At 38.6% G+C, this 14,930-nt stretch overlaps 2 protein-coding genes across 3 annotated transcripts; one reads left to right on the top strand and one right to left on the bottom strand.

Annotated features, from left to right (window-relative positions):
• The first annotated feature begins 260 nt into the window (after positions 1–260).
• On the top strand, positions 261–2,370 carry LOC105275577 (DNA repair protein RAD51 homolog A). Its single transcript, XM_011332499.3, has 2 exons — positions 261–517; positions 638–2,370. Exons 1-2 carry the CDS (start codon positions 428–430, stop codon positions 1,571–1,573), a joined length of 1,026 nt encoding a protein of 341 aa, XP_011330801.1. The 5' UTR covers positions 261–427; the 3' UTR covers positions 1,574–2,370.
• On the bottom strand, positions 1,882–14,745 carry LOC105275578. 2 transcript variants are annotated; one of them, XM_011332500.2, is made up of 14 exons: positions 13,731–14,745; positions 11,134–11,649; positions 10,839–11,082; positions 9,503–10,617; positions 8,969–9,127; positions 7,914–8,103; positions 7,163–7,295; positions 6,069–6,305; positions 5,523–5,735; positions 4,852–5,273; positions 4,443–4,682; positions 3,899–4,101; positions 3,722–3,763; positions 1,882–3,482 (listed from the first exon to the last, which is right to left on the bottom strand). In XM_011332500.2, exons 2-14 carry the CDS (start codon positions 11,565–11,567, stop codon positions 3,344–3,346), a joined length of 3,771 nt encoding a protein of 1,256 aa, XP_011330802.2. In that variant the 5' UTR covers positions 11,568–11,649; positions 13,731–14,745; the 3' UTR covers positions 1,882–3,343. The 2 variants fall into 2 exon arrangements, with proteins under 2 accessions (XP_011330802.2, XP_019885995.2); XM_020030436.2 differs by having other exon boundaries at positions 10,839–11,649.
• Between the last annotated feature and the right edge of the window lie 185 nt (positions 14,746–14,930).

Genomic DNA, 14,930 nt, shown 5'->3' with positions numbered 1-14,930 from the left:
TTCAATGATTAAGCGATCAGCTTCGGACTATGAATCTGATTGGTAGATGTGAAAATAGACACCAATCACAAGCAACCATTACCGAATGATTGTGAAAAAGCATTGTCTTTTCGGAACGCAGTAATGGCCGTAATAACAGTCCACTTAGCACTGCAAATGCTACAAAACATGTACTTTCTACACTTTAGAAACGAACGTAAAAAGAATCGAACCAATCACGAGCGTTCCGCCATTTGGCGGAATTCCGCATTGCACAGACGACCAACAGACGCGTCTAATGATTCTAGATTATTCTAGCTAGGTGGTTGACGGTGCACATGGCAATGACATTTTGGCGCAAAAGCGTCTTCAAGTTTAAAGATCCGTTGCGCTAACCTTTTATAAAGAATTTTGCATTGACAGTGCGATATTTGTCATTATCGGTAGAATGGAAGCGGCGACTGCATCGACAGCGAGTCTCAATGCGGAGGAGGATTACGACGATTACACGCCAGCGAAATTAATCAAAACATTAGAGGTGAGCCACATATAAATCTAACGTCACGCTATCGCAGGTGTCCGGCAATGTTTTGCGTTTGCATACATGGACATATGCTTGTCGCTTTGTTAAACGTCTGTGTTGCTTGTTGTCGCGCAGAAAAATGGCATTACTGCGGGAGACATCAAGAAACTGCAGGAAGGTGGTTATCACACTGTGGAATCGGTGGCATACGCGCCCAAGAAGGACCTCATCACGATCAAGGGCATCAGCGAGGCGAAGGCGGACAAGTTATTGCAGGAGGCCTCCAAGATTGTTATGATGGGTTTCAAAAGTGCCACTGAGATACATCAAATGCGGGCGAACATCGTTTACGTAACTACTGGTTCGAAGGAGTTGGATAAGCTGTTAGGTGGTGGAATAGAGACCGGCTCTATTACAGAGATCTTTGGAGAATTCAGGTCGGGGAAGTCTCAGCTGTGCCATACCCTTGCTGTGAACTGTCAACTGCCAATTAGTATGGGTGGTGCAGAGGGCAGGTGTCTGTACATAGACACAGAGAACGGTTTTAGACCTGGCAGATTAATAGCGGTAGCTGACAGATACAAGATCAAGGGAGACTCTGTCCTCGACAATGTTGCCTGTGCCCGAGCGTACAACACCGATCACCAAAGTCAATTGTTAGTTCAAGCCAGTGCCATGATGACAGAAGCGAGATACGCTTTGTTGATAGTAGACAGTGCGACTGGTCTCTACAGGACAGATTATTCAGGCAGAGGTGAGTTAGCTGCCAGACAGATGCATTTGGCACGATTCCTCAGGATGTTACTACGACTAGCAGACGAGCATGGTGTTGCTGTTGTTATAACGAATCAAGTGGTTGCCCAGGTCGACGGTGCAGCCAGTATGTTTGGCGGTGATCAAAAGAAACCGATCGGTGGTCATATCTTGGCACATTCAAGCACAACAAGATTATACTTGCGCAAAGGCAGAGGAGAAACTAGGATATGTAAGATATACGACTCACCATGTTTGCCAGAGAGTGAAGCGACATTTGCTATAAATGCGGATGGTATAGGTGATGTTAAGGAATGAAAGTCGATCAAATTGAATACATGTGATGAGCGTAAGAGCATTACACAAAGTGCGATTTATTTCTTTACGTATTGGACAGGCGAAGTATCTCTCGTTACGTCGTTAATTTACATATTTGTTAACAGAACCTAATTAAAGGTACTAAGGAAAAGGTAGTAACAATAAGAAATTATTTAAGTTAAGTAAAAAATAGATTATATGTGTGTACAGTACTCTCTGATGTATGTTAACAAATTTTATATGATGTTATAATCTAAGGCTTTAAACAATATAATAAATGATATGTTTTCTTATATGACACAAAATTATTGAAATATTAATATCTTCCGTTTATTCAATAACTAAAAATAGTTTGAATATAGAAAAACGATTATACATCATATTATACATTATATTACACAGGATATATACAGATTGTTTTCCGCAGCTACTATGAACATAATATAATATCAGTTGACCACAAAAAGCAATATCAACTGTGCCCGGAAAACACTAATAACGAAATTTCCCATATGTTATTCCGCTGAATGAATATTTCTAACATCTGTTATATCGAACATATCAAAATGTGTAAATTTCAAAATTGCGCGAATTCAAAGGATAGATAATGTTTCTCTAATAATTCCAATAATTGTCAGAATAAGTTTTATAAATAATACACTTGCGCGCATTTGAAAGTATACCTTTCGAGAGTGCCTTTCAAAAATCAAGTGAATTAAGAACTCTTTCACATCTCAAAACTGTTATAAACTATTTTGTACTTGTAAAGAACTCATATTATATATCGATTTTTATGTGATCCTTCTGTTTTTATATGATTTCCCATCACAAATAGTTTCAAACAAGATATCTGAGAAAACCGTTCCACCTAAAGACTCAGATACTGATATGCAGCTTGAGAATACTCTCTTTACGTATCATGTCAGAGCATACATGGTCTGAGAAAAACACATTTGTATTAATCAGACTTTGCGAGATAAACGTACGATAACATTGTGGAATCGAAGCATACCGCTTATAGTAATAGAGAAGTAAAAGGGATAATAATGAATAATATTGCAATACATATGAATGTTACGATGAAGAAAATTAACAGAAAGTATAAATGTCTAATAAATAAAAATTATTTAAAAAATTGCGGGAATAAAATGGAATGTAGTACTACAATCAACAGTCTGTTCTTCAAAAATAATATAAATATTATAAATCTTCAAATAGACGGGTATATTCTTTATTACAGAATGTGATTTGAAATAAATTAATATTCTGAAGACTGATATTCATAATCAGATATGAACAAATTCAATATAAATAAATATAGTGAATAGTATATTATTAAATACACGTATGTTTTCGCATGTATGTTAAAATAGATTTATTATAAAATATTGTATACATATTCATTTTTATCTCTTATTAAATTTATTTTTCTATTACGAAAGTGGCATTTCATGCACAATGTTTTATATATTTTGCGATAATTAAATTATATATAATTTGTTAATATGGTAAAATGACAAACTCACAACATCGTTGAGTTATAAAAATAGAATTTTTCACTAATTATGCCAATCGATTCGTAACAATAATTCAATTCATACATAGTATATGCTTTAGACGAGATTAGACATTTTCAGATTTTTCAGATTTTTAGGAGAAAGATGTATAAAGAAATTATAAAATATCGAACTAATTGGCTCGAATACTGTACATTTCTACATTTATCACCTATCAGTCACTTTAAAGGCATTAAGCGACTTGTAAGGATCGTCATGGATCCATCAGATTCACCGCGGAAGGTCGGAGATTCATTTGATACTCGCCGAAGAGCATGGCTGCTAACCATCTATATTGTTCATCCTTGGACGTGCCTGCCAAAGTGTTGCCGAAGTATGGACTGTCTTTACATCTAGAAAATAATTAGATATCTATCATTATTACGATTTTCTATCAAAGATGTTATTAGACAACAAATGTTTAAAAAAATATCATTAACAATAAGTGATGGAACGATTTTATATTATTATTTGCATAATTTGTATTGTATGATTATGCGATTATAATTAACATGTTAATAATAATTTAGTATATGATAATTAACATTATCATATACTAAATTATTATTGCTATAAAGTGTGATGCTTTTACCTCGTGGGCTTCTTATTTTTCATGATGAATGTAATGGACCAGCTATGACAGAAAAAGACACAGCGTATTAAATATCATAGGAAATTCGTATATGTGTAAGTATAAATTGTACAATATATGCACAAAGGTGTATATAAATCGTAATATTATAATCATGTAATTTGACGTAATATTTACCCCATCTGTGGGTTGCGTTTAGGTTCGTGTCCCAAGTACCAAACAATATCCTCTATCTTCCACTCGTGAAACTTTACGGAGCACACCTTGTCCTTGTAACAGCAGAGCTTTGCTTGACTAAATTCGAAGAGATAAGTCTTCAGATTCTTCGTCTTGGTATCCGCGAACTTGAGTTCCCCGGAGATCGTCATCGGCGGTTTCACCTACGTACATACGTATAACAAAGAGAGATAAAGAGAGAACAGTCATAATTGACTTCAATTGAACCGTATCCTGTTTTCGCGGCGCGTGCAGAACGCATCCTCCTCTGGAGTCACGCAATTAGATCCGCACAAACAAGCTTTTAGCGCGTGCTTTGTACGGCCTTGAACCTGCGCTACTTTAAATTTAGATCGTGAGAGTCGCAGAGTAATACTTATGGAAGCCATTGCGTGCTTGTGAACGGTGAATTGTAACGTGTTTTTAACGATATAATTATCACTGTAAACGTAACGGCGAATGGGATGCTGCGCGCTGCAAGTTTTTGTTTTTGTGTTATACACACCAGAGGCACGATGTCTTTGTACAACCGGTTCTTCTTGAGCACGAGGACGTTGTCTTTCCTGTCGTCCGGATCCCAATACCCCCATCTCGCCACTGTCTCTAAGACACGTTCGTTGTGATGCAACGGCCGTTCCAGCGCACCGGACAGCGTGTATTCCTCTAAGCATAATTCGTGAGGCGGCAAGTTAGCTTTTTCGGCAAGTTCTCGGCATACGTCGAACGCTGTCTTCTGAGGTCCGATCTAATTAATCATTTAATTTAATTAATCAGAGATAAATTGGCCTATAATAATAAAATATTGTTCAATCTAGGAACACGCTCGGTTTGCCAATAGAAGAAAAACTCGAAAAATTAAGAGAATACGAATGATAAACACAAAATAACAGATATGAAGAGGGAGCAATTCTTACGGTGACGTTTACGCATTCTCTATCCCGCGATAGGATGTATATCCAAATCTTAAGGTCTCCTGACGGTGCGCCTCGTGGCGCATTGTTGGACACATGATGCTTCTCTACGACTTCTAGCATTTTCGCCTCCTTGGCCAAATCAGCTGGCGACAATTGGTAGAGTTTTGGATACAGCCTGATAAGATCGCCGACGACTTTGGTCTCTCTTCGATTCCACTCCTCCGCGCTATTTTCGCCGGCGTGCATCAAGGTAGGGCCCCAAATTGCCGATAAGTTCTCGACAGTCATTAGATTTCTGGCACTTTGCTGACTGAGACCATGAAGGTGTGCCAGAATCCGGCGAAGTGTGGCCGACGTTACAGAATTCAGAATGGACAGTAACTTTTGGTAAGTCGCTATCTTGTTTTCCTCACTGGTTAATTCTGCAAGAAATGCGGAACAGATGTAGAACTCTGCTTGATTTCTATTAAAACAGATTTTAAGAATATAATAATGCTACATGTTGATTAAGATTTTCCTTTATTAATTAGATATTTTCAGAATTAAAACAAGATAGATTTTCTTTTTGACAACATGTAGCATTATTTTCTTCATCCTATTTATTTAAAATGATCTAAAATTAACGCGATGCAATTTGATTATAGTATAATTTTTAGTAAGATGATTTTTACCTGAGGCGAGACAAAGACGATCGTGAATGTCAGCGGGGAACAATGGATCCGGTAAATCCCGTAAAAATCTTCTAAGAACTGTGGCAACGTCATGTTCGCTGTACGAATTTCGCGTGATTTGTGTGGCCCAGGCATCTCGTCTAAAAGCCTCCAATAATCTCACTACAGCACTACTTGATCCACTGCGACGATAAATACCCTCAGACATTATGCCTGAAAAATAGAGAGAGCTTCATTTTTTAATTGAATTATAATAACATTATTGTTGTTTAATGACGATTAACGTACTTCGAATTTTATCTTTAATTATTGCATGTCTCGCAAGACATTTATTAGTTATAACAATAACGGTGAAATTAATATAAATTTTATTACAATATGCAAAATGTTCTGTAACAATCTGTTTTGGATATAACTATAAAATTAGTTTTTTTCGGAATTCCTGAATAAATCGATTTGACTCGTTATGCGATACTTGACACACATTCATACTTCTGCGAAATTGTCTTTAATCAAAACTATATGAGACAATGATTCATTGATCACCGTGCGCGTAGATAAAGTTGACGCATTTATCCAAGATGACCGGCACGTTGTCCTGCGTAATTTGCTGTTGGTCTAAGGCGGGGCCGCAGTTAGTAGCTGCTTGATAAAGTGCATGTCGCCAAGCAGGCGCCTCGTATGTTCCTGGTGTGGCGATGTGCAAAGCACCACTACCTCCAGCATCTACCACTACAACTGGCACAAACTTGCCGGCAATCGGTCCTTCTTGCTCCCGCAACACTGCAAGTCGATCAATTGCATGTTAATCTCAATATTTTTAATATGATTTTATAAATGTAATTAAACTTCTGTTTATTGAAAAACATCAATACGTGAAGAAATCCTCGAGATATATATAATCACGGAATTTATTCTATAAATTAATTTTGAATTATGTTTTATTATGCTTATATATTTTTATATTTTATAATAGTATATGTAATTATGTAATGTATCTAATGCTTGGTAAAAGTTCATTTTCGATGTGTAACAAGAGTTAAGAGTAATTATTTATCAGTTATCTTTTTTTTGTTATTGCAATTTTATTAAATAGTAAAGTATAACAATAATAATTATATATGTATGAAATATTCGACATAAAAATTGTTCCCTTTATATCGCAATCAATGTTTAAGGAAAACTTTTTTAAGTTTTGCTTGATAAAGTGATTTTTAGATGATACAATATTTACATGCAACACTTAAATTAGAGCATACATCTGCAGTATGACTAAGATGGCTTGCTCTGAATCGAGCAGCTTGTGTCATGTTAAGTCATTGATAAGACGACAATCGTTGCAATTGGGTCACGTCTTCCGCGTTTCAGTCGCAAAATTAATCGGGTCACGATAATCTCAACCAATCAAGATTAATCCTATGGCAAGCTCTCAAAACTGATCACAGATAAATATATTGATAAGAATACAAAACAAGAAATAATTTAATATAGTATAATATCAAGCAAAGTTAATTCTTATCTTTATCATTCGTAAAACTGTAATTATTTATCTATTTTATGGAATCTTTCATATTTATGTATCGATAGTTTAATTTTATATAATCGCTCGAATTATACGATTTTAAAGTTTGTAACTTTACCGATGCAACGCGCTTTCCGTAGATCTACGTGTTCAAAGTTCACAGGTAACGCAGGATCCAAAGGTTTTGTGTAAATCAAGGTTCTTTGTTGTAGAAGAACCCAAGCTGGGAACCATGTGCCTGTTATACCTTCCTGGAAACATATGACGTGCATTATAATTGTGCAAAGAAAAAAAACATTTTCAAATTTTATCGATGACGAAAGAGATCGACATTTAGCTACTACGATTAGCAAGAACGAACGCGAAATATTCAGAACGTTTGCGAAATTATAGAAGAGGAATTTGCACATGAGAGCACATAAGTTTCCGCTTTCGCAAACGTAAACAGTTAGCAGTGAACAGTTAGATTCGCAAGAGGTCAAATGATACTTTGATATGGTTAATAATATCTTCTCAAATAGATATTATTACACAGTTCGATGAAGTAGTTTTGCTTTAAATAATCTTTTAATAATTATTTATAGCTTTAATTGGAAAAGAGTATCATTGATAAAATATATTATTATCAAATAACGGAAAAGATAATATCCTGACATACCTTAATACACTGAGGCAGGCTTGCAAATTTATTATAATGCATTAATATAAAATTCTAACACAGATATAATAAGAATATGCATAATAATTAATTTCAATGTGAAAGATTTTATATTATTTTTTAATGTTACGCTAAGTTGCTCTTTTTATGATGATACCTAGTATCGATTAATTAACAAAAAATTATACATTACTTGCTTTTTTGTATATACCTTCAAACACGCCCAACCTACTCTGGTGAGCTCGGTAGTATATCTCGTAGGAAAAATCGGCGTAGTAGCCTCGAGAATTCTCTGAGCCCAGACTCGCCTTTCGGCGACACCCTTTGCGTAGAAAATGTGCACGCTTGGTCTGCCTTCGCCACTAATCGCTATGCAATGCACTGTTTCACCGTCCATGGTCCTGCACATTTCGAAATTACCTTCATTAAATCGCAAACGGACGACTAATCAGCCAGCTAGCCAATCGCAAATGTGTCATATGGCAGTCGTATATTACTGCTAGTCATATGATGAGTCAAAGGGAAGTAAAGATACATTGCGCTAAATACACATTAGATACTTCGACATGAAACGAAGAAACGCATTGTGCAATTTTATGACAATCATTATGGATTTATGTTGGGTCAATTCTTACTCATTGGATATCATTGTGTCATAATTGTTTGGAACTGATGATTTCGGAGGGAAAGGGTTGATGGGAGAACCGATTGTTGCATCTTAAAGTTGGATAAGGAATAATTTATTACTCCGCCGCGACCAAGGTCAGGTCGTTACGCTCGAGAAACGATCTTCTCTCGTGAGATCCTTTTCTTCCCGTTTAACAAAGAGAACCTTGAGACTTCTTTTACTGCGAGAGATGTCTGGGAGAGAGGGGAACGTTTGCCTGACGTTAACACTTGGACTTGGATCGATGTAAATATATATGCCGAGCGAGGTGATTCATGAATTATTATTTCAGCCTAATAAGGTACTGAATCTATATAAATCGAGATTGGCATCTCTAATATTTACAGTTAAGAGAAAGTGTGGAATAGCATCGTGCAGAGTATGTGGAATACCCTCTGCAATAAACCGGTTTATTATTACACTTTCGATAAATATTGGACAAAGTAATTTCGATAATTGAATACTAACAAATTGGAAAGCAAATTCTCTCTCGTCGTTCCGACGGAGAAAATACGCAGAGGAATTTTCGCAATCGCTAAGAATATTGCAATCACTATATGTATACACGACGTGTTTATAAAATGAATTAGCAGACTTACTTAACATCTTGAAGCAGATGAATACTGTGCACTGTCTCCAGTTCTACGACCTCCTTCAGCGTAGACATGCTCTTGTCAGTATAGAATGATAATTTCCGATCGAGCAATACTGCCGCTCTTGGCACAAGGTCCTTAGTTCTCTCAATGCCCACTCCAGGCCTTCATAAGAATAATATTTTTAATTAATACTCTAATTAAAATATAGTCACTCAAATTAATTCCTCTTTTACACACAATAATTAAAATTAATTGTGAATTTATATTATCACACATACACACACACACACACACAGACATACAATTATGAAGATTATATTAAGATTTTTCAGATTCTTTTATAAACGTTTATATTCTTTAATATGCTTTTCTCTCATTGTTATTAATTATTGATAATATTAATATAATTTTTAAAATTGCATATTTTCATTGTGTGTGTGTGTGTGTGTGTGTGAATAGCTCCGTTATTTTTATTTAAGAAAATAAAAATGAGATTAGAGGCTCATTAAATGTAAAAGTTTACGCGCTGCTCTTTACCTGTATATCATTCCCTTATGTGTGATCGGATTATGCGGAGCATTGACCTTTGGCCTCTCCATTCGAAGCGACCTCGAGCCGGACTCACCGATATGCTCGCGAGTCCTGGACAACAATTTACTACCACTCTTTACGAAACTGATTACATTAGGCTTGATGGCGTGCATGCTTGACTCATGTCGTAGCTTCTTCAACTTTTGTATCACACTCACTCTGCAATTATCCTCGGCAATCTTTGGCGAGGCAGACGAAGAACTGGTAACACTTTCCTCAACGTTATTTTCAGATATTGTCCTCGCCGTCGTTGTCACTGTATTCACAACCGGTTGGGAAGGCGAAGTGTTCCTCATAAGCGGATTTTTCATGTTAGGTTTCCTGGGAGGAACCGCGGGTTGCTTCTTGGTCACCAAGTGTGCGAGCTTCGGCAAGAGAGGCGGATTCTTACCTAATGTCGCCACTTTATCAGGCTGTTCAACGCCTTCCGCCACATCATATTCGTTCTTGGGAAGCGAATCGAATCTCTTGGGCGGCTCCGGAGGTATTGAACTGATGCCAGGATGTATCAAATCCTCGTCTTCCTGTTCCTCTTCGACATCGGTGTTCTCACGGAACTCCAGTGTGCTGTCGGCGCTGCTGGGCGAGTCGTTAGTGGCTAACAATGCTTCTAACAACATCAAATCGTTGTTCTCGTAGTTGCTGTAGACGTTGTCGTCCTCGGATGTTCTCGCGAACGGGTCGAATTCAAAGAGCAGAGACTTGCTGCTCTGCTGTCTGGTATCTGAGAGAATGGTCGCGGGTTGTAGCCGGCATTCGATTTTCGGCGGTGATAGATTTTCGTAGAGAGAATTCTGGATAGAAGCCTGACTTTCGTTGGACGCGCAAGAATTTCGATCTATCGTCGGCGTTTCCGTCCTCAAAGACTTTCCTGAACTCTCTTCTTCAACACTAGATATCCTGTCTACTTCATCGATGTTCTCGACTTTCGTGCCGGGTGTGGCATCGTAGAAAGTCCAAGAGTCAGATCTCGATAGTCTCTTGGCGAAAATTTCAGATTTTTCCAATGGCAAAGTTACATTGACATCAGATATATTTGAACTTTGGTCTGAGTCGCTACCCTAGAGGAAAAGTTGGTAATATATTCACTCGTTTATTAATTAAACAGAATTCCAATCTTTAATTTTTACACTTTATTTTGACGGTCGAATACTTAAAGGAGCCATAATAATTTGATTTGCCAGTAATATGGCAAACAACATCATGCTATCAGAATGCTATCAGAATAACGATAGTAATTTTTGGCAAAAAATTATGAGACAGGAACTCGAGATGATTTTACCTGATTACGCACGAGGCTGAGAAGATTGAACGATTCGGGAAAGTCCCGCTCGATCTTGTCGGACACTGTGGAACTGAGCGTATCGTATCGGCTGCTACTTCCCGACGTGACGGACTGCAGCTCATCGTAGATAGACTCATCCGGAAGCGGAGGTGGCGGATAAACCGGAGGTGGTGGGCTGTGCCTGCCACCGGCAGACAGATCTTCTTCGTTTTTCATGCTTCGCAGATTGCCACTTATGGGACTGTAGAACGAGATGCTGCTGAAAATGTCGTCAGCTGGCATCGATACGCACCTGTCCTCCTCGACCGGGTCCTTAAGCTTCTTTTGGGCGGCACTCTGGTTGACCACGTCGTCCTGATTCAGCGACGACAACCGTCGAGTTAGCAGGTTCTTCATCGATCTCTCCAGTCGAATGCTGGCATTCCGCGTGCTCGAGATGACCGCGCGTCCCTTCAGCGTCACCTTTTCTGAGATTTCATCCTTCAGTTGGCGTGAACTCGTGCTGAGATTGCGGAAGAATTCGTGATTGCTGCGGTTGGTGTTCTCGTTGATAGTACTACCGGTTGACCTCAGATCGTCGCTCTTTTCGGACTGACCGGATTCGCTGGTTGGAGTGTTGGAACGAGCCGGTGGCAAGTTGGAAGGTGGCAAGATTTTTCGAGGCGCTGGTACCGGCCTGTTATCAGTCAACATTGATCGCGGCTTCGGTATCGGCTTCACCTCCATCGTGGGGACTAATTCCTCCTCGGCCTAGCGTCGCTTCAGAGGGAACAAATTCTCGGTACTATTCAATATTAACCCATCGAGCCTGAAACATGTGAAAGTTTATCCAATTATGGTTTATAATCTGATTTGATAAGAGTTTCAACCAGAAAATATTTGTACACATCTTTATCTATATCTTCTATATTTAAATAATATGTCGTGTGATACTTGCAGGGACATGATAATAGAAAGAGTAAAAACTTCGGTAGTAGATAAGAGCGGATGTTTCTTTCAACAAAGTTTTATGATATATAGATCCATGACAAGAAAACCAATTATTATCAGTTTTTAGTTATATTCATATTATCATTTTATGTTACCTAATAATAATTATATAATTATATGTATTTTTTGCTGGCGCTTTCTTTTTTCTTTCTTCTTTTATCATCAGAAGACTTAAATATTAAATCAGATAATTTAGTTCTCACACAAAAGAGATGCTTTCTACAGCTTCTCAAACAAAGATTACGTTTCCCAAGTAGTGTTATTTATCTGCGTTTCTCCATTATTCGCATCCACTGCATTAATACAATTGTTATTTCTCCACAGTGAGTACGCGATGAGCAAACAAGCGGCGCAAACAGAAAGGAAATTATGAATTGTCCCAGTGAGTCATCGTTCCGAAAGCCGATACCGACGCCCATAGTTTCCGGCTTCTATTTTAACTGACCAGACGGTATCGTGTCCATCGTTCCATATGTATACTTTAATTTCGCGTTGTATGTTCACGCGTTATCGCACCTTTTATCAGATTGAATTATAAGCAATGCATGCAAGTTTCGCGAAACTAAATTATGGATTCACCATGTAGCAGTTTTAAATAAATTAGATTTCAATAAATTAGTTTTGAACATATCTAATCTCACAGTGATTATCTTGCATTTTTTTCTGAGACATTAGTCTCTCTCAGTGAAAAGAAGAAATAAAAATTGATATTTAGAAAAACAAAACTAAGAAAAGCTCTCTCTCAATCACGGAACAAAGCATAATTTGCCTACGATATTCTTATTTTAATTTAACGAAAATCATAAATCACATTCGACTAACATAATTTAAATCTACCAGCAGCTTCTTCTTTTTACTCCAATAATGTAATAAATGTAGCAGGAACGATAAAACGCAGTACGTTATCTTTTGCTAGGTTGACATTCTTTGAGATAAGCTTCGGATTTCAAATTAAGGAAACGTTGCAGCAATAGATTCGTGATAGTTGAAGCAGCGGAAGCGTTAACGGTCTAATGATTTTTAAATTACCAGTGAAATGACTATTTTTGGAATAGTTTGCAGTTAGTTGAAAATTTAGATTTAACGATTGACGCTGCGTTATATAGAGCGTTACGATTACGATATTTACGTAGATAATATTAATTACATAGGATGATCGTAGGTATGAGTCATTTGAAACATATGGCTCGTTATAAACGTTTAGAAAATTTTGCGTCGATGTAATTAACGGCATGGCCGGGCTTCAGTGGAGTGCGCAAATGAGTTTAGGCATGCCGACACTAATTATCGTTACATCAGAAACACGTGTACCTAGTGTCTGTTTTCCTAGACGCGTTTCGTGAAGATTGTAATAAATTTAAACAATTGGACGTAGCTTTCGCACTCGGAGAGAATTCAATGATGTGCAACGTTTTAATACCTGGAATTAAGTCAACAAGAATCGTGAATAATGTTTCGAATGATACTTTAAATGTTTCATTAAAAAGTATCAATTTATTGCGCATTATTGTCGATCATTAACGTTGTATCACATTCGTTTATCGTTTTTAATAACAAATATATGTTATCATGATCCATATTATTAAAAATATTAAAATGATTAAAAACTACAATTAATATTATTAAAAACACTAAAAAAAAATATATATATGAGGGACAAATGTAAGTTATAATACATGTCACGGTGACACAAAAAATTGTGATCGAGACGTTCTGACGGATGAGAGTGAGCGGCAAATTTTCGGAAGTGCGGCTTCACAAATTGCGCGATTTATTCACGTCCTTCTCTCTCTTTTTCTTTTTTTTTAAAACCGCATGATCGCCTCTGGAGATCACGTGAACCGCAGACTACAAATTCCGCTGTTCTCCATCCGTTAGTGACGCAGGTCAGAAACCTACCTGGTCGTTGCCTCTGTCACGGTGCACAGCTGTCCCTTCCCCGCTGCGGTGGTGCCTCTTCTCAAATCACTGCTCCTGTTTCTCCGCGGCAAATCGACTAGCTAAAGTCGCAGCGCCTCATTCTTTCGAGCAGTGAAATTTTCAACTGTAGTTATGCGGGTCAACGTCTCCGTCCCGATTATTCGCGACGCGTTACAGATTCTGCCAAGTGACACGTGACACGTTATCACCCGCGCGCTCGCTCACGCATTATTATTATTATTATTGTATACACGCTAAGCGTAACTTTTTACGTTTGCGTTTATTTGTGTAAACCGCCGGCATTTGCATGAATGAATCACTCTCGGATCTCGCGCTGAAGTCAGCCGGTGTATTTTTCGGATTATTTAGCGCGACAACACGAGTACCTCGAGCCTCTCGAAAACGATCCGCGAACGTGACGCGAGCTATTCTTCCTTTACGACGAACGCGGGCAGTTGTTAAACATTAATCAAGCTTCGAACACGGACACAGATTCTACTCGTTGAAAGGAAAGCGAAACGACGATCCCGCATAAGTTGGCCGAGAGAGCATGAGCGGTTAACAAGTTAAAGAGACACTGCGCGTGCGGCAGTGAGCGGAGAAAGACGCGCGCGCGCGCGCGCGCGGCACACGCACGCACACGCTCGTTGACACACGACACATAGGCATAGACACACAGGCACACAGACACACGTTATGGGCGCGCACGACCCTAGATTTTATAGTTTGCGAGCGCGGGTCTCTTCCTTTCTCCTCTCGGAGCTCGGCGTAGCATTTCTCGGATTCCGGAGCCGGGTTTCGGAGTACTGAGCCGCGTCAGTACCAGCGGGTCCTGATTCACGCGCGGAGACGAACGACGTTCACGCCGTCGCGACGCAACGGCCTGAATAAAGGCAACGTGAGGCGATAAGATGAAGAGGCCGAGCGGTGACACGTCGTCGTCACCTCGACGGCACAGCTCGTGCCTTTGCACTGACGCGACTCCGCGCGCTGTCGCCCACACATTCATCGCTCCTCTCTCTCTCTCTCTCTTTGTGGTGGTAAGAGGAGGTAAGAGGAGTGGGGCGAGCCAACGCCATCGCCGCACCAATTGCAGCGGCTGCATCTGCAACTGCGTATACACACACACGCGCAACACGCACATGTATATGTATGAAATACGTTATTTTATAGATATAA

The sequence above is a fragment of the Ooceraea biroi genome, chromosome 8 (genome assembly GCF_003672135.1).
Source record: "Ooceraea biroi isolate clonal line C1 chromosome 8, Obir_v5.4, whole genome shotgun sequence".
NCBI lineage: Eukaryota > Metazoa > Arthropoda > Insecta > Hymenoptera > Formicidae > Ooceraea > Ooceraea biroi.
Note: the sequence above shows the minus strand (reverse complement) of the source record. Positions and strands in the feature narration are given on the sequence as shown.